Below are 23,222 nucleotides of genomic sequence, written 5' to 3'. Positions count from 1 at the left end.
CTTTATTAAAACATCCGTGCCTCTAATATGGTATTTGTAACAGTAATCTGGAAAAAATATATCTCTACTGTCATGGAAATTTAGGCAGCTGTATCAATTGTGTGTGTGTGTGTACAGGAGAGGGAGTCATATATCAGTGGCTGACTGGCAAGAGTCACTGATACAATGAAAAGCCAGAGAACCTCAACAGACCAAGGCTTGAGGGCTTAATTTGATACACTCTCTGAAAGAGCAGATTAATGCTGCAAGAAAATGAAATGGTCAGGGGAATAGAAATACGTTCCTTGCACTAGTTTATTTGGTGTTGAATGTAGCTATACAATCCAGAATTCTTCTGTGTGTGTGTTGCTGGGAAGCAAGCAACCAGGCTTCTATACCAGTCAGCAAAGTGGCAAATGCAGTTTTCAAGTGAAAAAAACTGATATCCTTTATATGTAAAGCTTGCAGATGAACATCTCCCACATTGTTCTTTGTAGTGTCTTTGCTTTCATTTTATGCAGAAATATACACAGAAATTTCCTTTAATAGGTTTCAAAATCCTCTACCTCTCTTCAGAAATAAATCATGTTCATTCATGCATGGGGTGGCTTTCTAAGCTTTAGTTTCAGCTGCCTTCTCATCTCCTCTTCCTCTGGCCTTCCTCCCACATCTTCCCTCCCTCAGATACCTTGTTTCCTGCTGAAATTTTTTCCATTTCATCTTGCTTAAAATAGTTGTGACCAAACTATTATATTCTGATGATGTTTGCTGTCCATTTGATTCGTCATATGACTTTAGAGCCTTTCATCTCCTTTTAAGAAATATTTTCCAGGAAGCAGACCTTTATTAAGAATACATATGTATTATGTATGTGTATATATAAAAAGTACATATTAATATTCATATTCTTGACACTTTTGTTGAAAATATTATCATAGTATATAAGCTGAATAGGTTTCAATATTACTTAATCTTTGGTGGATAAGGCTTACTCTGAGATGAAAAGTAATTAAAATAAAAAGTTGTTTTATTACTTATTACTAAGTATAAGTAATACTTATTTTTTGTAATTAGTAATGCTTAGTAATTTTAACTTTAATTCTTGTTTATGGGATTTCTTTAAGTAATGGAAAATAGTTCTGAAAATGTGAAAGTTTAATGCTTTTTCTTCCTTTCATTCTATCACCTCAAATATAATTTTCACTTTAAACTACCAATTGTATATTGTAAATTAAAGACTGGAGATCTGTATTTGGAAAGGCTTATAATACTAACACAGTTGCTTTCCTGTCCATTTAAATGTAATAAATAGTTTTGTTAGATACTGTGCTTGTTTTACAGTGTGTTTTTAAGGTGGCTTCAGATTTACTGCTGGGAAAATCTCTAACGTTCAAAGTAAATTGTTCTATGAGGGAGTTTTTGATGTCCAATAGGAGCAAAGTGCTATGATTAAAAAAAAAAAATCCAGTTAAATTCCTTAAGGCAAACTCACTTCATTACCTCATTTATGGATCAGTACACCAAGTTTAAAAAGAAAAGGCATGTCTCTGGAGCAATTCAAATGGCAGAAAATCTTGTGATAATTGAATTAAACTAATAATAAAATAGAGTGACAATAGAATAATAGTAGGAAAAGAAAAAAGGTAAGCAAATGTATTGTGTTGAACATATTTGTCCTGAGTCTTCTATAAAACTAATAGAAATTGGGTTGTTTCCAATGCAGATCTCTGTTTGATTCTCTTTGTAAGACTTTAAACTTGATTTCCCACCTTTACACTTGCCAGTGTAAAGAAGCATTTTGTACCCGGTATTTTCAGATTTTATCTTAAGAAATTGATTAGAATTCAAGCTATTCATACTCCTGTAAGAAATAACATTTCTTGTTTGCATATCTAGTCCAGCTTTATTTTACAATATAAAATCACATTGTATTACTCTATATTTGCCATACTGAGCTACACGTGTATGACTTGGATGCATGTATTAGTTAATGCTGTAAACTAGTAGCTCTGACCTACTACTCAAATTGGAATGGTAAGTAGGAAGTGCTATGTTGCCATTTCTGACAAGCACTATGTGGAAATTTTAGGTGTAAATTGCTGTGCCTGTAGGAATTTGGGAAAATCACAGCTCATTAGCTGTTTCTGTTGAAAGGTTGGCTTCCCTTTTGTAGAGGGATCCTAAAAGAACCATGAAAACTCTCTTTCAGGAGTCATTGCCTTGCAAAGAATCATGGTAACATCAGCCAGCTGCCTGATAGTATCATAGCATAACAGAAAATAACTTGTAGGGACCTAATAACCTGGAACAGCAGTATTGGATTGTATTGCATTATTTAAGGAGATATTTCTGTGCCAAGTGTTTTGTATCTTTCTGACATATGGTAAGAAAAGTGGGGTTTTCTCCATCCTTCCTTCCTTACTTATTCAGCGAAATCCTCTTGATTCTCTTGGTTCTAATATTTATTTTCCTGAGTTGTAGATTAAAATGTATCTGGAAGAACTGAAATTTTAATCTAATAATAAAGATAAACTTGAAGAATTTATGTGTATCTCTGTGCATTTTATTGGTGAAAATACTTAATAGATTGAGAAATTATTTTGTTTATTTGATGTTTTTGTCTTGAATGCATTTCAACTTCTGTTGTGTTTAATCTGTTTTTTACTTCCTAACATGTCATCTCTCTTATGAAATGAAAAAAGCAATAAACTCACGTCATTAAATAGAATAACATTTGGAAAAGGTACATTTTTTCCATAATATACCATTAATTATTGCATTCAATTAAAACCGGGTAAGTCTGCTTAAAGATAGTGTACAACTTAGAATATGCCCAAATCAATGTTCTGGAATTTTACTTACAAAATATGCTTTGTTGAAATGCACCCTGCTTACATTTCTTTAAAGATTCGTAACTGTCCAATTATGTAACAGCTTGCAATAAAACCATTTAGAACTGGGAAAGGGAAGTATTTCTCTCTTTGCTTAATGTAAGAACATGGTTTAAATGTGAAGATTTTTAATAGACTACAAAACAAACACTTAAGAGAAATATTTGCACTAAGGGTTTTTTTTCTTGTTGCTCTGCAGTCTCAGTTTGAACTCAGGGTATTCCATATTCGTGGAGAACATGCTGTATCAACTGCTCAGCTTGAGGAAACCATTGCACATTTGAAGAATGAACTTGATAATAAGTTAAACAGAAGAAATGAAAAAGCAAAGGATATTGGTGTTTCTACTGAAGATGATAACCCACCAAAGGCATACCGAAATGTATGTATACAGACTGACAGAGAAACTTTCATAAAGCCTAGTGAAGAAGAAAACAGAGCTGTGAAAAATAACCAAATAGTACCCAAAAAGCTTAATATTTCTTCTTTGACACATAGTATATCTGCCCAAAGTGAAAATAAGGACAATTACAATGTACAGTCATCAGAAGGTGTCTTGTCTTGTCAAACAAAACAAATGCTGCCTCCTCCTCCTCCACCACCACCACCACCACCTCTTCCTCCCCTTCCTGATTCTTCACTGTCATCTTTAGTTCCTCCACCACCACCTTTGCCAATGGGTCCGACTTCACTGACACCTCAGTTTGGATCTGATCCACCACTGCCACCTCCACTTTCTGAAGGCTGTAGGAATTTTCAAGCACCACCACCACCGCCACCACCACCGCTTCCAGGGCTGGGACCTCCTGTTCCACCTCCACTGCCTGGATCTGGGTTACCTCCACCCCCTCCACCTCCTGGGCCTGGGTTCTTCTTTAATAGCACTTTATCTTCAAACCGAGGTCCTCGAAAACCTGCCATTGAACCTGGCCGTCCCATGAAGCCTTTGTACTGGACACGAATACAATTGCAAGATAACAGGTAAAATACATTTGCTTGGACTTAGAGGTGCTCCTTATAGGTCATGATACAAGGATGGGTATACTATTCAAGACTTAATAACAAAAAAGTGAACAGTGTAGGAATGTATAACAAAATCAATGTGGAGACATGGAATTTACGTGCTTTTAGAAAAAAGGCGAATCAGTTCTAGAAGTCTGAAAATTATAGGTTGTTTTTAAATACTACATTTAAATTAAAATTATGTGTATTATGAATGAAATTTTTTTGCATCATAACAAAAAGATGGGGTTTGGAGGTTTTTTCCCCCATAATTCAAGCACTGCAAGGATGACCATAGTGACAGGATGCTTCCCAGATTTAGCACTAAAAGATAAAATGATAGCCAAGAGATTAGAAAGATTTTTTTTTTTTTCTTAGAATTAAGTCTGAGTTAGAATTAGAATTGAAATGTTAGAGTTTGGTCAGGTGAGAACTTAGTTTCATTTTTGCTTTCCAGTCACTTCATGTGATTTTATCTTCAGAGAACTATGTTGTGTCATCTTCGATGATTCGAGTTCTAGAAACTGGAAACAGTTTAGCCGGAACCTAACCTCTGTGTGTAATTCTGTCAGAGCAGGAAGAGTACAGCATACGTATAAACTATGCAGCTCAGCAACCTGTAGCATGAAGTGTCCATTATGGACAAGTCTCAGTACTGATGGAGACCTCTACAGCTTTAAAAAAAAATAGATATAAAATTAAAAAAACCCCACCCATCTTAGTGTGATTTAGTGCAGGGATAAAATCCTAGATGTGCTTGAGGGAGGGATGCCATCAAGTGGGACCTTGATATGCTTGAGTAGTGGGACTGCAAACAAGGCCAAGTGCAAGGTCCTGCACCTGAGTTGAGGCAACTCTCAACAGAATCTGTGGAATAGAGGAGGTAGACTTAGATGGAATGTAAGGAAGAAATTCTTTACTGTAAGCGTGGTGAGGCACTGAAAGGTTTCCCAGAGGAGCTGCAGATGCCTCTTTCCTGGAAGTGTTCCAGATTGGGTGGGGCCCTGTGCAGCCTGGTCTAGTGGAGGTTGTCCCTGCCCATGGCCGGGGGTTGGAATGAGATTTTCAAGGTTCTTTCAACCCAGGTCACTCTGTGGTTCTGTAACAGTATTCTAGTAGTGTATTCTGTTGTACCAAACCCAAAGTTACTACGAAATACACTGTTTCACTGATTAGTTTGTAAGTGGTCATTTGGAAAACAGGCATAAATAAACAATTTTTAGAAAGGTTTTTGAAGTGATCCTACAGTCTTTGTTTATGCTACCCATTTATTTAGCTGACAGGAGAAAAGCAGTTCTCCCGTTTACACTTTCTGGGCCAGCACAAATACCTTACTGCCAAAGTGGAATGTGGCTTCAAGCGCTACTCAGCTGCTCTTTTAGATTTGAGATTCTAACTTTCCTTCTTGTGTTTATTACTATAATATAGATCTCATTAAGAGGGATGGCTCTAAAAGGATTTCTGGGGGATGCTTAAGTGACACAGACTGTTTTATTTTGATGAGGAGTTGTTCATTAATTCAGGTCCTGCATTAATGCCAGTAATGAAATTACATTATTATTTTGACCTTAAAGTTCAAATCATTATTATCTGTGTTCAAAATTATGTTAGCCTAGCAGCAGTTACCAAGATGCTAAATTTAAACATTTTAATAAGTTAAATTATATTACTATATATGGCTTACAGTCATAGCACATCATAATATTATATGTGCTATACTGTGTATATACACACAGTATATTACATACTGTATTATGTACTGTGACTATATTATATATTTTAATATATTATGAATTACTATAAATTATTTATTACAGTTTATTTATCTTATAATAATGATTTTATTTAAATTCTTTATTTAAGTTATTTGCTATTATTATTCATATTATTTTTAGGTTTATCTATTATATTTAAACACTGTTAAAGTAAGTATCTGCAGTTAAGTGGATTTAAGTGTGAGTTTTATTTTACTTTACAACTCTGAATTTATTTTGATGAGAAAGTACCCTTATTCTGGTATAATAAAACATTGTAAGGTGTTAATATTTTATATAAAATATTTGACAGGAACAAAGAAATTAATGAAACGTCAGTTGTATGCTCTTAGTTTTTCAGAATTAAAAGCACTGAAATATTGTGGAGCGGGAAGCTTGAACGTTTTAGTTTTACTTTCCCAATATTACTTTGGCATAATCGTTTAGTAGGCAATAAATAGTTGGTCCATAAATAATCTTTATTGTAATTCTTCCCATTGAATCAATGAAATCAAAGTTTTCTTTCTGCAATAGTGCTTGTTCACCAAGCTTTTGCAAGGTAACTCATGGCATTTTGATGAGCTACTGGTCACCAGATGTAATGGTCCCGCATTTTCATGGTCTGTATTGGAACTGGAAACTTCTTCAAGGGTTTGCTGCTCAGATCAGAAGCTGTCCAGGACTTCTTGTTGCAGAGCCAGAAAGAATCCTTCATTTTTCAGTATTGCTGAAACGACAGCTAGTATCGGGAAGAGTGAAGCTGTGGAGCTCTAAGCATGTCCTGTGACATAGAATATGCTGCATCAGCAGATGTGAATAGAAAAAAATAAAGAGTTCCTTAAACATTCATGATAGTAGACAGTTGAGCGTTAAGTTGAAAAAAATCCTAAATTTGAAAAAAAATTTTTTTTTTTTAAATTGGTTCCTTTCAAATTGGTAGGTTTTCCATTTTGTTGCACATTACATCTATGTTTAGTGACATCAGCTATTTGTATTTTACTCTGGTTTTCATCACTTTTTTAAAATTGCGAATAATTTCACTGCCTTTTAGTGACATCTGCTGGAAGAACTGGTCCCACCTTCTACTGAGAAACAGACAAGTACACTCAAAAGTTTTGTCCCACATTTTTTCCTGAAACATTGAAATTTTGAAACAAAGCCCTTTCAGAATTATTGTACAATGTTTGTAGCACTACATATTATTTTCCTCTAATCCAGATGAAACTAAAGGATTGTTTAAACAAGCTCCCAACTGATCCAAAACTAAATCTGATCTTGGAAGGCAAAAAAACAAGGAAAGATAATCCACATTTAAAATTTACAGTTGGTTGAATGGAGAAGAATACTGGCTAGTCTCCCAGAATATAAACCACATAATTACTCTAGTTTCTCAGAACTGCAACAAGGATAAAAATGAACATACAACATCTGCGGATGACGTGAAGTAAATCAAGTCCTATACAAATTACCCCAAATGCTCTTAAAAGATGCTTGAATAAAGTTTGTTCACTATTTGTTGATACTGTTTATTTTTATAAGTCTAAATAGATTACTGGAAATTTCTCAAAAAAGCTGCCGTTGAAATACTCCTAATCCTAGTTGAAGTGGCAGAAGTCTCTTGAGATGTATTTCACAAGCTGCAGTTGTTGGACGAAGAACTGTACAATACGAATGATGCATTTTGATAGTCTAGCAGGCACGGGCTAAATAGCGGAAACTAATAACTAAAACTAACAGCAAAACTTTCTGACTCCTTACAAGAGCAAGGTATAGGGAAGGAACGCTCTTTGTGTTGCTTTGGGTTTAAATCTATCACGGATTTTCGTCTATTATGGTTATATCTATTATGGTTTCTCATAAATGTTTAGAAATTTTATTATTACCTTTCCCTTTATAGGAAAACTGCTATGCCAACATTATGGGAATCACTGGAAGAACCTGATATACTTGACACTACTGAGTTTGAATATTTATTCTCCAAAGACACCACTCAGGAGAAAAGAAAACCGTTATCAGAGACTTACGAAAAGAAAACCAAGGCCAAAAAGGTATTTATTGGTTTTTTGTTTGTCTTTTTTTTTGTGTGTTAGTGTTTAGTCTTTCATTTTGAGAAAACTCCCTTTTAATTTTTGGATTTTTTGTGAATGAGCAATCAAACAAGCTATGGATTGCTGATTCAATCTCAGTTCTCTTGCTTGAGAATGTAGGGCTGTTATTTACCTTGGAAGATGTTTTGCCTTTGATAATGAAAGTTCCACATCCCAGTGAGGTAGAAAAAATACCATGTAGGAGAACAGATTTAAAGTTCTAATTCATATTTGCAAGTGCCAGTATTTCAGGCCATTACCTGCCCTTGAGCTGATTTATTACCTAGTGCCTGTCATTAGTTAACTCTAGCAAACCTCCCTTTCACTGAGATTAATTTTATTGGGAAAAAAAAAATTTAAAGCAACATTTTGAAAAAAGGATTGACAAATTTTTTAGTCCAGTATAGCTAAGGAATTGTGTCAGGAAGGGACAGGACAATCATGTCTTTAATGGCCAAAGCTACATGCAGTAGCTGTGTCATTGCTGTAGGGCCAATATTGTTTGCTTCAGATGTGATCCATTACAGAGGGAGCTGGCACTTGTCAATTGGGATGTGCAGATAAGAAAAAGAAATGGCATTAGTAGTATTTGCTGCCAGAAAAATTCTAGGCTGAATAATAATCAATACTGTTTTCCTAAACCAGTGTGATTTACACATCAGAAACTACTGAAACATTTATTGTGTTTTAAATCTCATTGAGTTTACCTGCTTGGAACCACAAGAGGGCTCTTTGCATGTGAGCTGTGCTTGCTACCTTCAATTTTATAATATATAGAATGCGAAACATGTATACATATTGGTGCTTTCAGGTGTTTCAGAACATCTTTGATCATAAATTCCCGGTATTGTGTCTTAATGCAACACCTAATGAGAAGTATCAATAAGGCTATAGAATTTACAGAATTCAAATCCATGCGATGCAAAAAGTAAAAAATAAGAAATGGGGCCTGGATGGGGACATGCTGGCATTTTTAAATACACACCAAAGAAATAGTTGTTACAGTCTTTCAAATATTACACTGAAGTTGGACATCAACATCTCTGTGAAAAATACTTTGAGATATTTTACTTGACAAATACTTGAAGTAAATTTGATACGTAGCAGCAGCTGTAGCCATAAATTGGATTAGTTCACATATCTTATGCCTTCTTTCTAATATTTATGTTTACATTTCATTAATTTACCTTTTTCAGAAAGAATTATGTAATAGGAAATACAGGTTTCTAAAGAACTTTGAAGAATGCAATCACTGTAATTTTAGTGGGGAATTGATATGCACAAATAGTTGCCTTTTTATTTCAAAATCTCAGTAGTTAAGGGAGTATATCTACTTCTCCAAGTGGGTGACAGCAAACCAGGTACAGAATTATGCCTGTATACTGAGAGATGAAATTGTGTTTTTCCTTGCTGCTTTGTAAAGTAACTTCTTTGTTTGAGCAGTACAATTTTTTAATGATCTCTCTTGGCTTATCCAAAATTGAATTGAATAATACTTATAGAACATATTGGTATAATAATATGCATTATTTCTTGTGAGCAACCAATGTGTTTTCATACAACTGCATCTTTTTTTTATTTCTATCACTGTTTTAATTATTCTGCTTTGTGGTTAAAGGTAAACTTACTATTTTAAGACAATGGATAGATATATTTACTGAAATTAATGAAATGAAAGAGGTTCCTTTAAAGTACTGTATGAAAATACAAAAATAAATTCCCTAAAAGATAAATTCAGAATTATATCTATTGCTGTGTCTTTAGTTTGGTCAACTGATGGGATTGTGATCATGGCCTTACAAACCATGGGAGTTGTAGGGTTTTTCATGAGAATTTAGAAAACTCGTGATCAGTAATGTGAAACATTCAATCATTTGGTCAATTTAAAAATTAAAAATAAATCCACTTTTAGAATTCAAAGAAAATATTAATTGAGTACAGCAGCATTTTTTTAGTGCATTCTGTCTTTTCACCTTTCTCGGTTTAATGACTCATAGTAGCAACTGAGTGTTTTTACGGACAGTTGGCCCTCTTAGATGGTCCTGTGTTTTTCTTTGTCTCTCTGAAATTCTCTGTTGGCTGGCTCCAGTGGATCAGTCTTGGTGGGCTGCAAACAATACAGTAGTAGAAGGCATTTTATTTTCTTACAGGAGGGTTTATTAGTAGATAATAACAGAGAGCTCCTGTAGATCAATATAAAGCTGTCAGTTTGGCTGGTTTCATTTCTCGTTTCTCATGCTTTTTCTTGGCTCTCGAACTTTCTTGCTTTTTTTCTAACAATTACATCTACTAGGGTTTTAGCAAGAATCTTTTTGCTTCAGTACATAAGTTTCTGCTTGTCTGGTCCTAAAAATGGTACCAGTGTCACATTATAGGGGATTGTATAGTCTGGATAAAGATGCTTTCAACAGACATTAAGAAACACGAATCTTATGAGGCTCATCATATATTACGGATTGAGCTGATGCCGTGTCATTATGTACTTATTTGTGTATTCCTTCTTCATATTCTCTAAAAGAGCCTTCCAGAGCAAGATACAGGTACAGCAATAATATCTTGAGTTGTAGTTTGTGTTTGAAATAGTTAAGCTATTTTATTTAATGATGTCTTTTAAGACTGATCCGTTCACTGCATTAAACCTCTTCTCTGCACAAACTATGCCCTATTTCATACCGTCTTCTACAAACTAAGTTCAGCCTCCTTGGTATTTAGAAAAGTGATGGACCAACAGATAGTGCAGGTCTGCTTATTAAAACATGATTATTCAATACTTTGCTCCTTGAATGAGAATTACATCAGTGCCTCTCTTGCAGTCAAGTTCCTTTTTCAATTGGAAGTAAGATTTTATCTTTTGAATTAGAGGATAATTGTTTCTCATTTTACTCCTTTGCAGTTCCAAATAAAACAATATTATTCAGTTTATTCTCAGAATTATTAGTTCTGTGAAACCAGTTGGAATAATCTGTATGCTTAGGCTGTGAAATGAATGCTTCTGTGGAAAGCCTATAGAAATTTCAGTCTGTTCTGTTCTTACCCATTTTTCCACATAGCAGACACTGTGTGGCAACACAGATTAAAAAATGCACCATATGCTGAGCTTTTTTTGCTTACAGCTGATAGACACCTGCCATTTTCAGCCAGAAATGTTGAAATGCTGCCCTCCATAGGCTGCACCAGGGGAGGTTTAGGTTGGACATTAGGAAGAATTCCTTCACTGAAAGGGTGATTAGCCTTTGGAATGGACTCTCTAGGGAGGTGACAGAGTCACGGTCCCTGGAGGTGTTAAGGGAAAACTGGCTGTGGCACTCAGTGCCATGGTCTCGTTGACATGGTGGTGTTCGGTCATAGGTTGGACTTGATGTCAGAAGTCTATTCCAACCTAATTGATTCTGCGATTCTATATAAATAGAATGGCTGGTCTATTTTCCAGTACCATTTGGCAAGTTATGCACAGGAAGGAAATTTCTGAGTATACATTCATATTATATACATATTTATACTCATTTATATAATATAATTACAATATAATATATAATATATAAAATTAATATTTATAATATGGAATATATTACTGTTTGTACATATATATGCTCACTGTCAAAATAGGAGAATACATTGAGGACTTTCTGGACTTCTCTGCTGGTTGTAGTTACCTTGGTATTTTCACTTATTTCTTGGAAAGCAGAATACAAACTCTGCAGCCACCACCTATTTGCGAGAGGCTTCAAATGTACTGAAGTAGATCCTTCAGAGGGCTTTCATGTATCTGAGATCTGGTCTGAAAGACAAAAATAAGCACAAAGCTAATGCAGTTAACCACAAGGTTAATATGTTTAAAGATACACAGCTACCTAAAAGCTAAGATGGGGTATAGCTGGCTAACTGACTGGTAATAGTTTAGCAGAAAGAGTCTTGGCGTTGTAATGGCTCACAAGAGGAACATGAATTGTCAAATCGTGGTACTACTAAAAATGAAAAACAACTCTGACAGATCAAGAAACATTGCTTGCTCAGCCATGTCTCAGTTAAGAACTGCATCTAGATTTAGGCACTACAACCCTTCATTAAAAATTTGTTACCGAAAGAGTCAAGAAGAGGGAGAATGATGAAAAGTGAAGTAGTCTCTAAGGAAAGAATCAAATTATTAGGATTGTTTAGTCTAGAAAGGAGAAAGTTGATTGAGACACACAGTATAAGTGTAATCAAGTGCATGCAGCTGCTGGAAAGAAAAATTATGAAAAGCTTTCTAAGAGCAAGGATACCAAAGGAATGCAGAAAAATTTTGGCTAGGGAAATTGTGTTTCTGCTTTTGGAGATCTTTAGGAAAGTTTGTTTAGAGTGGTACACATATAATTGATGCTGTCTTGAAGTACAGAAATGCTGTAGATGACATCTTGAGTGCCTTTTCAACATCTTGACACTGTTAATCAATTAAAAAACATAAAGTCCATTTTCTGTCCATTGTCCTATGCATTGAAACAGCTGGCTGTACTTTTTTCTAGAGTGGAAACACTTTCCTGATTCCCAAATTTGTTGCATTCTTGCCAGACAAAAATGGCTTATTGGGTTACACTGAGTTCTAGAGGCTTCTGACAAATATGTGGGGGAAGAAAGGAAGGGAAATTAAGAATCTAAGCAGCAATGGTAATACAACTTCTGAAAGGACTGCATAGAAGGTGATTTTACTATTTTTAGAAATATAGTAATTTATTTTGGAAAAATATAGTACATTCTATACCCTCTGAAATAATTCCGGAAACTCTTGTTCTTGTGCATTTATCTTCTCTGCATGTATACAATCTTTTATTCAATGTTCTGCAGTATTATGTAGGTAATGATAAAAATTAGTATTCTGGGGGGTTGATATTATGTCTTAATAAAAGAATTTGTTTTTTTCTATTTGGGAGAATTTAATGGCTAGATGAATATATTAGTTATGTCCTGTTATTAGAGAAAAATACTATGCAATATATTTAAATATTGAAAATACAATTCTTCTTTCATAAAAATATTTTTGAATTAAGACTAGATGCATTATAATCTTATATGAAGTAATGTAATGCAGTAAATGTTTGGAGCTGATGTCCATGAAATGGAAAAGAGATGATTGCTGACTTTACCAGAGACTCTAGGTGGATAAATAATCTATGGAAGGAGTGGGATTTCTTTCATTGTTATTTTATAGTTCTGAAATAGATGAATCTGTAGCAGGAAAAGTTGAAATGACTGGGAAAAAACAAAAGCCCATTAGAACCTGAATATGAATCAAATAAATTTCTCTCTGTTTTTTGGCTAATTCAGTTAGCGTAATCTAAATGTGTAAGTTACTGGTATGATGTGGCTTGATCATACCCATTGAATCTAGAACTTTTTATGCCATGTAAAGTGTTGTGGTCTTTAGTTAAGCTTTTTCAAATGCATGCAGGTCATCCCATTTTCAATATTACTTAGAAGTTGCAGCTTCTTGGAAATCAAGAAAGAGAAGGGCTAGATCCACCAGTTTATTTTAGGTAATAATTTTAGTTTAGGTGTTGATTCTGTTGGACATTTAGACTTTAAATGCCTTTTGAGTGTAACTCCTTTTTTTAACTCCTTTATTTAAAGCATCACTGACATACTTTCGAAAGTGCTATTGTTAATCTAGACTATGTTCATCATCATTTCTATACTTTCTTATGCAAAGATTTCAGATGTAGCATTCTAGACATATAATTTCTGCACCTATTCTGTTTTCAATTAACATGAAAATATTTGTCTAGGAATGTATGGTCCATTTAGTAAAAGAAATTTTAAGTTACATTTATGAAAATGTAAATGGGCTGCAACTATGAAGTTTGTTGTAGCAAAAATATTCAACTATAAGTAGATTCTCTACAGTACCAGTAAGGTCCATAACTGCTTAGTAAAACAACAAAAACTGAAAACAATGAGTATTAAAAATATAACCTAATTTTTGGAAAATAAAACCAACCAAAAGCCCAAACCCTGTCATTGTTTTTGAAAGAGCTCAGCTTTTATAGATTTGAATATAATTTGAGGGATCTAACTTCCTTCTCACACTATGAAAGTCATCTATAAGTATTTTTATGTCAGATGAAGGACTGAAGTGTTACATGCAGACAATTTTGCTATCATTCATTGTATGTTAAAATTTCTTGTCTGTACATATCCATGCAAAATTTTTAGCTCATGGGCACATGTAATTGTTTCAAGCCATAGTTTCTCCTTTCCTGTTAAATTTGCAGAACCAACATTATTTTATTACCAAGTAGGAGAAAGGCAGAATTAGGATATATATTTTGGAATGAAATAAAAGACATTATTCATTATGTATTAAGCTATGATACTCTGTAATCTTGAAAAATAGGTTATTTAGAAAAGAAGATTCCTTTGCTGCAATTTTTTCTATGTGCATTTTGTAGCTAATTGCTAGACTTAACACATATTTTGAAGTTGTGTTAGTTTTTCTAATGTATTTGAGCACTTGTTAGTAATTTATTCTCAAAAACTCAAGTATTTTCTATACTTTTTCAAGAAACAGGATAGTTGGATATTTGTGATGCCACTCTGTCTTCATCTTACAAAAAAAAATGAGTAAATGTCAAGTAATTTGTGTCAGGTGTATGCTCCAAATGAAAGTCCATCAATCATTTTTGGCCCTTTAGTGCAATGATTATCATTTCAAAGACACAGGAGGACATTAAAGATAATGGCTTTTCTGTTGTCTATTATCTCTAACAGATTTCACATAATTATTAACATGTGTTCTCATTTACAAAGAGTGTCAATATTTTGAGTGAATTGCATTTTTTTAACTGAAAGGGATATGTCTGTCAGCAAGTTTTTTGTCCATCTAACTAAATGAGAAATTACAATTAATGAATTTTGTGTTTCTGCAAGAAGGACAGATACTGCAGAAAATGTTGGAAGCTTTGCAGGGTTGAAACACAATGACTGTCTTCAGCTGTCTGCATAAGATAATAAACAGTGTTCAAACTTAAGAAGAAGTGGTAAAATGCTAGTGCATGCTCTTCCAAGGCACTCTCACTTTCTTTTTATATTTTGTGCTGTGCTGAGTAAAATAACTGGCATTCCTTGTTTATCACAAAGCCCTGAAGTCACATAGAATATAGAAATTATCCATACAGTGAATATCTGTTTTGTGGTATGTCTTATTTTTGCAGTTCTGATAGGAGTAAAGATACTGAAATAAGTTTCTTACTAGCTTTCTTTCATACCTCCTGGTTCAACCTGATAAATTGCCATTTGTGTGTCCTTTAGAAAAAGGCTAAAAGTAGTGGGGTTTTCAAGCTAATAAAATTGTAAATAGGCTTTTAAAAATATAAAGCTATGGTTCATCCATGTTAAGGAAAACACAGTTAAACTTGGCTCTTGCTTGAGTAGGAATATGAGAGATGATGTCTAGTCTTAAGCTTCTGAAATTTCATTGGTAACTTATGGAGTGTTCATGCACAATGGCTTGAGGGGCATAATTTGGCTTCTTGTGCAGGATATTCTTCCTGTGTCTGAGCAGGGTTTCATCAATCTACTCATGGGTCCAGGCTGTTGATTTGCTATAAAAGTTAGTGAGTGGGAATGGAGGGAAATGCTGCGATATGCAGGACAGCTTTTTAGCTTATGGCTTTTCTCAATAAATTTAAATATTATGGAAGGAATACACGCACCACCAGGAGGAAGGATTTAGCTTTTAATCACTAAAGTAAACTGAATCTCTTCAGATTTCAGCACCAGTAAGTGTCCTGGACAGAATGTAGACATTGCAGTTAGACAAAACAGTAAAGTCTGTTGTATAGTATTTAATGAAATACATTTCTGGCTACATTAGAGAAACACCTTCTAATGGGAATGACAGAATAATTTATTAGTGTATTCAAGTTTTGGTATATCTTCACTTTTAAAGTAGATTATAAAGATTTGAAAATTCTAGATGAGACACTTGTGTACAGCCAATCATCTAACTTAATAACACTAAAAAATAGTCAGGGGAAAAACCACAAAAAGCGAATAATACTATGGATCAGTGAAGTAAATGAATTATCACCAGCAGTCACAATTTTGTCACTAAGCCAGAAGATGCTGCATCCATTACAACAATACATTCATAGTCTGGAAAAGCAACAGGCAGCTGGCAAACCACCCCCAGCTGGTATAGCAGCATCAGCTGGCGTCAGCTGGGTTTTAGCTGCTTACCTGTCACTGCCAGCTACAAGCAAGTCCCAATACGCTGAGAGGTGATCAGTGATTTGTCTTTTAAAAGCACAGACTAAATAGTTCAACACAGTCTTTACAAACTTTCCTTTTATTTGCCTTATGTTTTTACTGAACTAACAAAGCGCTGATTTTTTTTGTGCCTCCTTTCGTTTGGAATTCTCACACATACGTAATTCTGCCTTAGTGACTTTAACAGAATAACCATAACTCGGGACAAAATTAGTACCTTTGAAAATTAGTTCTGTTTTACTCCTGATTATATATTTTACCTGCAAAATATTGCAAGTTACACATTAATTCTAAAAATCTATGACAAAAGTCCAGTATAATACTTGGCGCTATAACTGTGGGTTTGAAGTAGTTTTATGCTCAATTTAAACTATTCTGTTGTCATGGTCTTCCATTTTTACTTGCTAATGAATAAAGTATTAGGCTTCATTTACTTGGTTGAAGCTGTTTCAGGTAGTCTGCATCTAGTTTGATGCCTGGTAATTGTGACCATGTGTACATTTGACTAAAATGCATGTGAACATACAGTCAGTTGCCATTTTAATTCATGAATCTCTGGTCTAGCTTTTAAAATTATATAGTGTTGTCTTTAAGGGTTTTTGTTCACAAATCTTTTAAGGGGGAAGTCTTGCTTAGTAATGTGAGCTAGTTTGATCATATCTGGAGAATGTATTAACACTTACAAATACTTCAGTGGAATGATTTCAAATGTCATATTGCCTACAAGAGCTATAGTCTGGAAAGGTTTTGCCTCAAACTAGGCATGTCTAATGGGGTTTATGACAACCTATGAATTTGCCCTGAACAAGGTCAACTTGGAGGTCAGTGAATGCTATACAAATTGCATACTGCTCAAACCTGTAATTATCCCTGTAAGAAGTTAATGTGCTGAGGAGTTCAGCAAATTCATGTAAAGCTTCAGAAATGACCATGATAAACCGAGCAGTTACTTACATTTGCTCAGAAGAATCAGTCAACAGGATGTGATGCTTCCACAGTGTTCATTTAAGGTAATTTGGAGCAAAATTGTCTTCTCTGCTTGTGTACTCAGGAGATAAAGAGCCTGAATTCTTTGTCATTTGAAGAAAACACTTTTCATAGTATTACTTTCTTAATATCCATCATATGTGCTGTACATATAGGCAGAAAAAGCTCTCAAGATAGATTTTTTCCAAATTTTGGCAGAAAATATGCAATATCTACTTTAATGTAAGTTTATTATTGAGTGCCTACAGGAGGGACCTAAAATATTTGTCAGATCTTTGTTGAAGACAGCATGTGTTCCAACTTGTGCATATATATTCCAATTTCAGTACTCTAAGTAAGAACTAGCTTTGCATTTTCACGTGAAAATGTCAGTATAATTTCTATTTTTCCTGTATTTGTCAAAAAATCTGCTCTTGTCTAGATAAGTGGCTAAGAATTTTCATAGTTAAATATTTGTAAATCACATAAAACACAGCTAGGAAACATTTGTCTGAGTTAGTATAAATTTTGTCAGTTAGCTGTCTTTAATGTGAGCATCAATAAAAGTATTCCAGCAATAAGGGATAACAATTACTTTTTTACTATTATTAAATATCCAGATATAAGTGCCACCTTTGATTTTAACATTTAAATTAAATTTGAAGAAATATAGATTAAATATTGTTCAGATAATAAGAAAATGATAAATAAAATTATAATAGGAAATAGAAAATAATAAATTTAGGGAAAACATAGCTATTGGTTTTAATTTTGCGTATGAGTTAGTATATTTCATGGTATTTGTTCATCAACACTATGAAGTAAGCCATCATCTTGGATCTGAACATTTTGTATTTCTGAAGAACTTGTGTCTGTATTGCATTTTGTGATGTGCTCCTGTCATATCTTCCTTATGAAATAAATCAGAGTCACAAATACCGATAGCCCAGACATTGTGGGAAGTTTGTTTTTTACATGTCTAACATCTGAACTACACTGATTCCTTTCATTATAACTAATTTCAACCAGCCAAAATAACATTAAGGTTTCCCTTCCTCCTCTTTCTCTTCTCCCCCTAAACTGACATCAGAAGATATTACAGTCTGAATGTCAGTACATTATACTATTAAATGTCTGTTACCCAAGTGTGAGCAAAATCCTGAAATCCCTGTGGAGTGTCAACAGTGTGAAATAAGCACATTCAGACACGAGTAAAAGAAATACTTTCAGTAGTGCCCAGTGTTCCAAAAGTACTGTTGAGAGGGCATAAAAAGACAATTCTTCAGTTCCTCTTGGTCAGGAACTGATCCTTTGCTGAAAAAATAGACATAAACCCGTTCACACTGAAATGTAAACTACCAGACAAACTAAGGGACTTGCGATGTACTTGGTGTCTTAAATCGTTATTAAACATGATTTAAGAAGAAACGGGCAGAGGGTGTGCAGGGACTGTATTTCAGAATAAATATTTGATGTGCCTTTTTCTTTTCCTGCTTAATAGCATCCTACAAGTAAGAGCTAATGCTGTTTAGTAGACTTGGAGAGAATTCAGTCTTATAAGTCATTTGTTAAGGTGCAGAGCACAATCATAAGATGAAGGTCTTACTAGCACATTTAGTTAATAAAAAGGTTTGATGCTTGAAGAAATACTGAATTAAATACACAAATTAGCTTCTGTTATAAAAGTGAATGAATCCTTTGTAGAGCATTCCCTTGATCTCGGATCATTTTGCATCATCTTTCTAGATTATCAAATTGCTGGATGGAAAGCGGTCTCAAACTGTAGGAATTTTAATATCAAGTTTGCACTTGGAGATGAAGGATATTCAACAAGGTAAGTGTTTCTTACACCTAATGTATTGTACTTGCATGAATATTTTATCATATCCCTCAGAGAACTTCTTACATTACAGAATGTGTTTTGAATACAGTCTCCTAAACTACCAGAAGAATCATTCTTCCGATATATTCCACTATATGTAAAAGTTTCACCTAAAAATTAGAATTGAATTTAGGTACAACTCCTTCTGTACCATTAAAGTTAGCATAACAGTTTCAGTTCAGGGTTTTCATATTCCTCCCATGCAGTTCCCTGCTTTTTCTAAAGCCAGTTGCCCACCAATGGAAGTTAAATGGAGGGCTTTCACATAAATCTTTTGGGCTTCAAACATGCAGTCGGTATTTTTTAATATTTACATTTTGCTTCATTAACAGTATAAAAAGTACATCCCAAACTGATGTTACCATGTAACAGTCAGAAAGAAAATTACTGGATGGCATTTTTCAAAGTGTAGGGCTAGTCAGCTGTAAATTCCATTACTGGTAGAAATTATTTGAGTTTGCCAATACAACTGTAGAGAAATACAGATTTTTCAGAACACTGGGGTAATTGAGAGTCTGCTTATGTTCTGGATTTAAAAAGATATTGTTTAAGGTTATTGTTTATTTCTTTTTCACATTAAGAAAAGGAAAATATTCACCATTTAAAACAACTGCTGGAACAACTCAAGTTGATGTCTCCTTTTTTGCTATTGTTTTCCCTCCATCTCATGCAAATACTGGGTAGGGTGTTGAGATGCTGCTGGCATTGATTATTATTAATTTCAAAAGAGCCTTTGAGCATCTAGCACTTTAAAAGCACAAGGGCTTACAAATGTCTCTTGGGATGCGGAGGAATAAGGAAAAGAAGGAATAACTTTGTGCCTGCCAGTATTGTGTGAAAGGTATCAGAATGAGATGGAAAAAAACTGCTATTACTAAAGGTCTTTTGCTGGCAGAAGTTACAGCAGCATAGGGATAGGATAGAAGCTGTATTATAAAAACTGGCTAATATTCTTAAGGATCTTCAGAGATGGGTTTTCTTTTTATTTTCCATGCCATGATGTTCTACTAAAACAGAGCATCTCTATCTCTCTCATCTGTTCGCTGTACTTCTGTAGCTTTTGAAATCCTCTGGCCAATTTATACCAAATCTAAGAGAACATAATGACACAAATATTTGGGTGTATATACAATAGCCTTTTTGGCTTGAGTCAGCAGCGCACTTTTGAATCACATTTACCAGTTGTCCTTTTTGCTGTATTTGCATTGCAGAGCAATGCAGAGCAGTCTCAGAGTGCACAAACATCCTTCAGAATCAGATTAAATAAGAAGATATGCTTTAGGAGCATGCCATCAGTCTCCATGTATAGCAGTCTCTGAATTCCCTAGGATGAGATCAGAGAGAGTTAAAACTCCCTGAAACATGTATCGTGTGAACTGCTGCTGTCTACAAATCCATTTCTCAAGACTACGCTTGCAGTTGTAGACATAGCTAATGTAGTCCTACAAGTTTAATGAAAATTAGAGTGTTGGTAGAAGAAGACACCAGAACAAGTGCTGTCACTGAAGTAAAACTTAGAACTCATCGCCCTTTCTTGTCTGAGGTAGCAAACGACTGGCCTGTCACCACATGTGTTTCTCAAGGCAGCAATAGGATGTGCTGCCTCTTGCTTATGGAAGCAACTAAGAGCTACCATCAGGATTTGGGAATACCATAAGTGGAAGTTTTTGAAAAGCATACTAACAAAGCAGTCTGACTCATTCTAATCAAAATCTGTGTTCAGAGACTATCTAGGGAAAAGAATCCCATTCGCAAGACTCAGGGAAAACATTGTTCTGTAGAGAGGACCTTTAGAAATGTGTATTAGTCTGAAGAGAACAGTAGAATTATGCTTGTTTCTCCTTTAATGTGTGTTTATTCCATAGTACTTTGTGTAATTAAATCTGTGGGCAGTCCTACCAATCAGCAGACAAATTATTTGAAGACTGCTCTAGTCAATGCACTGGATGAAAAAAAATCATAATAGGCTAAATAACATATGACAACACCTAACGAAGAAAAGCATGTAATCGTTGGGTCATGAATGTCAAATTTTTACAAAGTGAAGTTGCAAAGAGCTACCTCTAAGAACATGCAAATTAAGCAGTCACCTCTTTTTTCAAGCCAACTTCCATGGAATAATTCAGTACGTGAAAAACAGGGAAAAGTTAATGGTCTTTGACCACTTACCACAGAGAATGTAGAAACCTGAAGCAAAAGAAAGTCAGAAATGAAAAATATCTAATTTTTATTTCAAGCTTTTATGACTGTGTTTGTTGTAAAATCATGTACAAATGAATGTATTGTCTATGTATCATGTACTGGTTAGTCTGCCTTAGGGAGCAGTTACAGGATACAGGTAGAGAAAACTCAACTGCCCTGTGCATACAGGTGCATGCAAAACTAGACAAGACAAAAAAAGAGTAATCGCAAGAAAAATTGCATCCTCCTTTAAAATAGTGCGAGATTTCTGCATCCATAGGATTATCCTCTCAAATTAAAGTACACAGCTTCACAGCATATTCTGTAGATAACTCAGCAGGGCAAAACAGGCAAGTGACCATATCTGGCATCCAGATGTTTGAGTTTGCATTTGATAATGCGCCAGCCACCGCACTTCAGGAGGGGGATCTCCCACACATGTTCATTTAGGAGAGTGAAGTTCATCCTTTGCTGATAAGTTTAAATTCATGCTGCATGCGAGTACAGTCCAAGGAGAAGACAACGTAATAATTATTTTGGGTGGTGTTGGTGTTAAATGATGCGCAGGGAAAGTTGTCATGCTGCACTCGTCCTAGTACTCAGCTCTCTATTCAGTGGGAGAGAACAAATCCTAGGTGCTTCAGTGTTCTGAGAACACTGGTGAATCTGGTACTGGTGAAGGTAATAAAGTTTCTTATTTGACCACTATTAATATTATTCACTTCCTGAGCAGAAGAAGCAGGCAGAAAATCTGTCTGACTCAGTATGCTATACAGGATCTGCATATTGGAAAAACAAATAGCAAATACCAAATTGTGCATAGGTTTGAGATTATTTTTAAGGCTGCTTCTCTGCATTTTTTTAAAGCCTTTATAAAGAAGAGATGAGGAATAGTAGAGATCACTTGTTAGGTAAGCTTTAAGAGTACACACTTAGAGAAGTAATCTCCATTTCATATCAGTCCATTTCTGTCTTTTCCTGTCATTGCTCAGCTGAAATACTACAACTTGAGAGACTATCTTGTGGCTCAGCACTATTTGTGTGGCTTTGCTGTTGAAATACTATAACTCACTCTACAGTGAGGTGTTTCAGTTTTGTTTGTAATGGGAAATGCTCATTATAACTATATGTGAAAACGCTGTGTGGGCCCTTGTCCCAACTTTTTACAGGACAACATTCCACTCACTGAGACAGTTCCAATATAGTAGGTGGCAATAGCGGTTCGCTGGAAAACACATAATAATACTATTTTCTGCAGTGTATGTTATTTGTGCTGGCTTTCCATAAGCTACTGAGATCCTTGTTCAAGAGTTAACTGGCAAAATTGTGGGGCAGCCCAGATAAAAAAACTTCTAGTTACAGAAAATGGGATGTAGATAAAAGGTAGATGCCTATGTTCAAAAGATAGATTCTCCCAAATCCCTCCCTACCTCCATAGTACCTGCATTTTGCCACTAAAATTGTAGGGCACCGGAAGTTCTGCTTCTGTACATTGGAGGAAATGTTTCACTGTCAAATATCCATGAGTGCTGTCAGGACACATTAAGTAGATGGTCTGCTGCTGTATTTTCCATGGGACTAAATCTTTGAGCTATGGTAGATCACATCAGACACATAGTTAATAGGTTATTGTACTCTTTGTGGTGGTAAAGTGCAGTATTACTCCAGGTAGAACAGCTGCAGGCTTTGCTGCTACATTTACCAAAGCCAGAGTAGCTGTGCTGTAGCACTACAATGCTGACACAGTGTAGCCTGTATGACAAAGGGAAGAGCTTAACATTGATTCTTAGCATCAAGACTGTTTTTAATGCTAAAAGTGAAGTGTCTGACTGGTTTTCTTCAGCTTTGTGATTTCCCCTCCATTGTCAGCATACATGAATAAATAATTGGAAGGATGTGAACTGTAGATTAACCCAGCCAGACTGATGATCAGTCTAATAACCATTCTGATTCAGTGTTACATTTCTAATCATCCTGGGATTGCTCTGATTAGAGGCCGTGGAAGGTATATAAATAGGTTTGCATTGTCTTAGTGCAAGTTACGCCTTACAGCACATTTAAACTTTAGAGACCGCTATCACTGATAACCAGGCATTTTTCTTAGCATCTTAAAGGCTATGTTTTGTGTGCATAAGGCAAACTATTCTAAAGCAACTCTAATCTGCAGACCTTAGTGTGTTCAGAATTTCTAAATTCCGGTTTGTGTTTTAACCATACCATGCAGTACAAATAGTTTCAC

General features: G+C 34.9%; 1 protein-coding gene across 6 annotated transcripts in view; it reads left to right on the top strand.

Annotated features, from left to right (window-relative positions):
- Positions 1–23,222, top strand: part of FMN1 (formin 1) — a 188,647-nt gene that overhangs the window by 87,774 nt on the left and 77,651 nt on the right. For all 6 annotated transcript variants that reach the window (XM_032110983.1, XM_032110984.1, XM_032110982.1 and 3 more), the window contains 3 exons: positions 3,070–3,851; positions 7,524–7,674; positions 18,667–18,754. In XM_032110983.1, coding sequence (XP_031966874.1) covers positions 3,070–3,851; positions 7,524–7,674; positions 18,667–18,754 — 1,021 coding nt within the window. The remainder of the gene's footprint in view (positions 1–3,069; positions 3,852–7,523; positions 7,675–18,666; positions 18,755–23,222) is intronic.

Source organism: Corvus moneduloides, chromosome 6, assembly GCF_009650955.1.
Source record: "Corvus moneduloides isolate bCorMon1 chromosome 6, bCorMon1.pri, whole genome shotgun sequence".
Lineage (NCBI taxonomy): Eukaryota > Metazoa > Chordata > Aves > Passeriformes > Corvidae > Corvus > Corvus moneduloides.
Note: the sequence above shows the minus strand (reverse complement) of the source record. Positions and strands in the feature narration are given on the sequence as shown.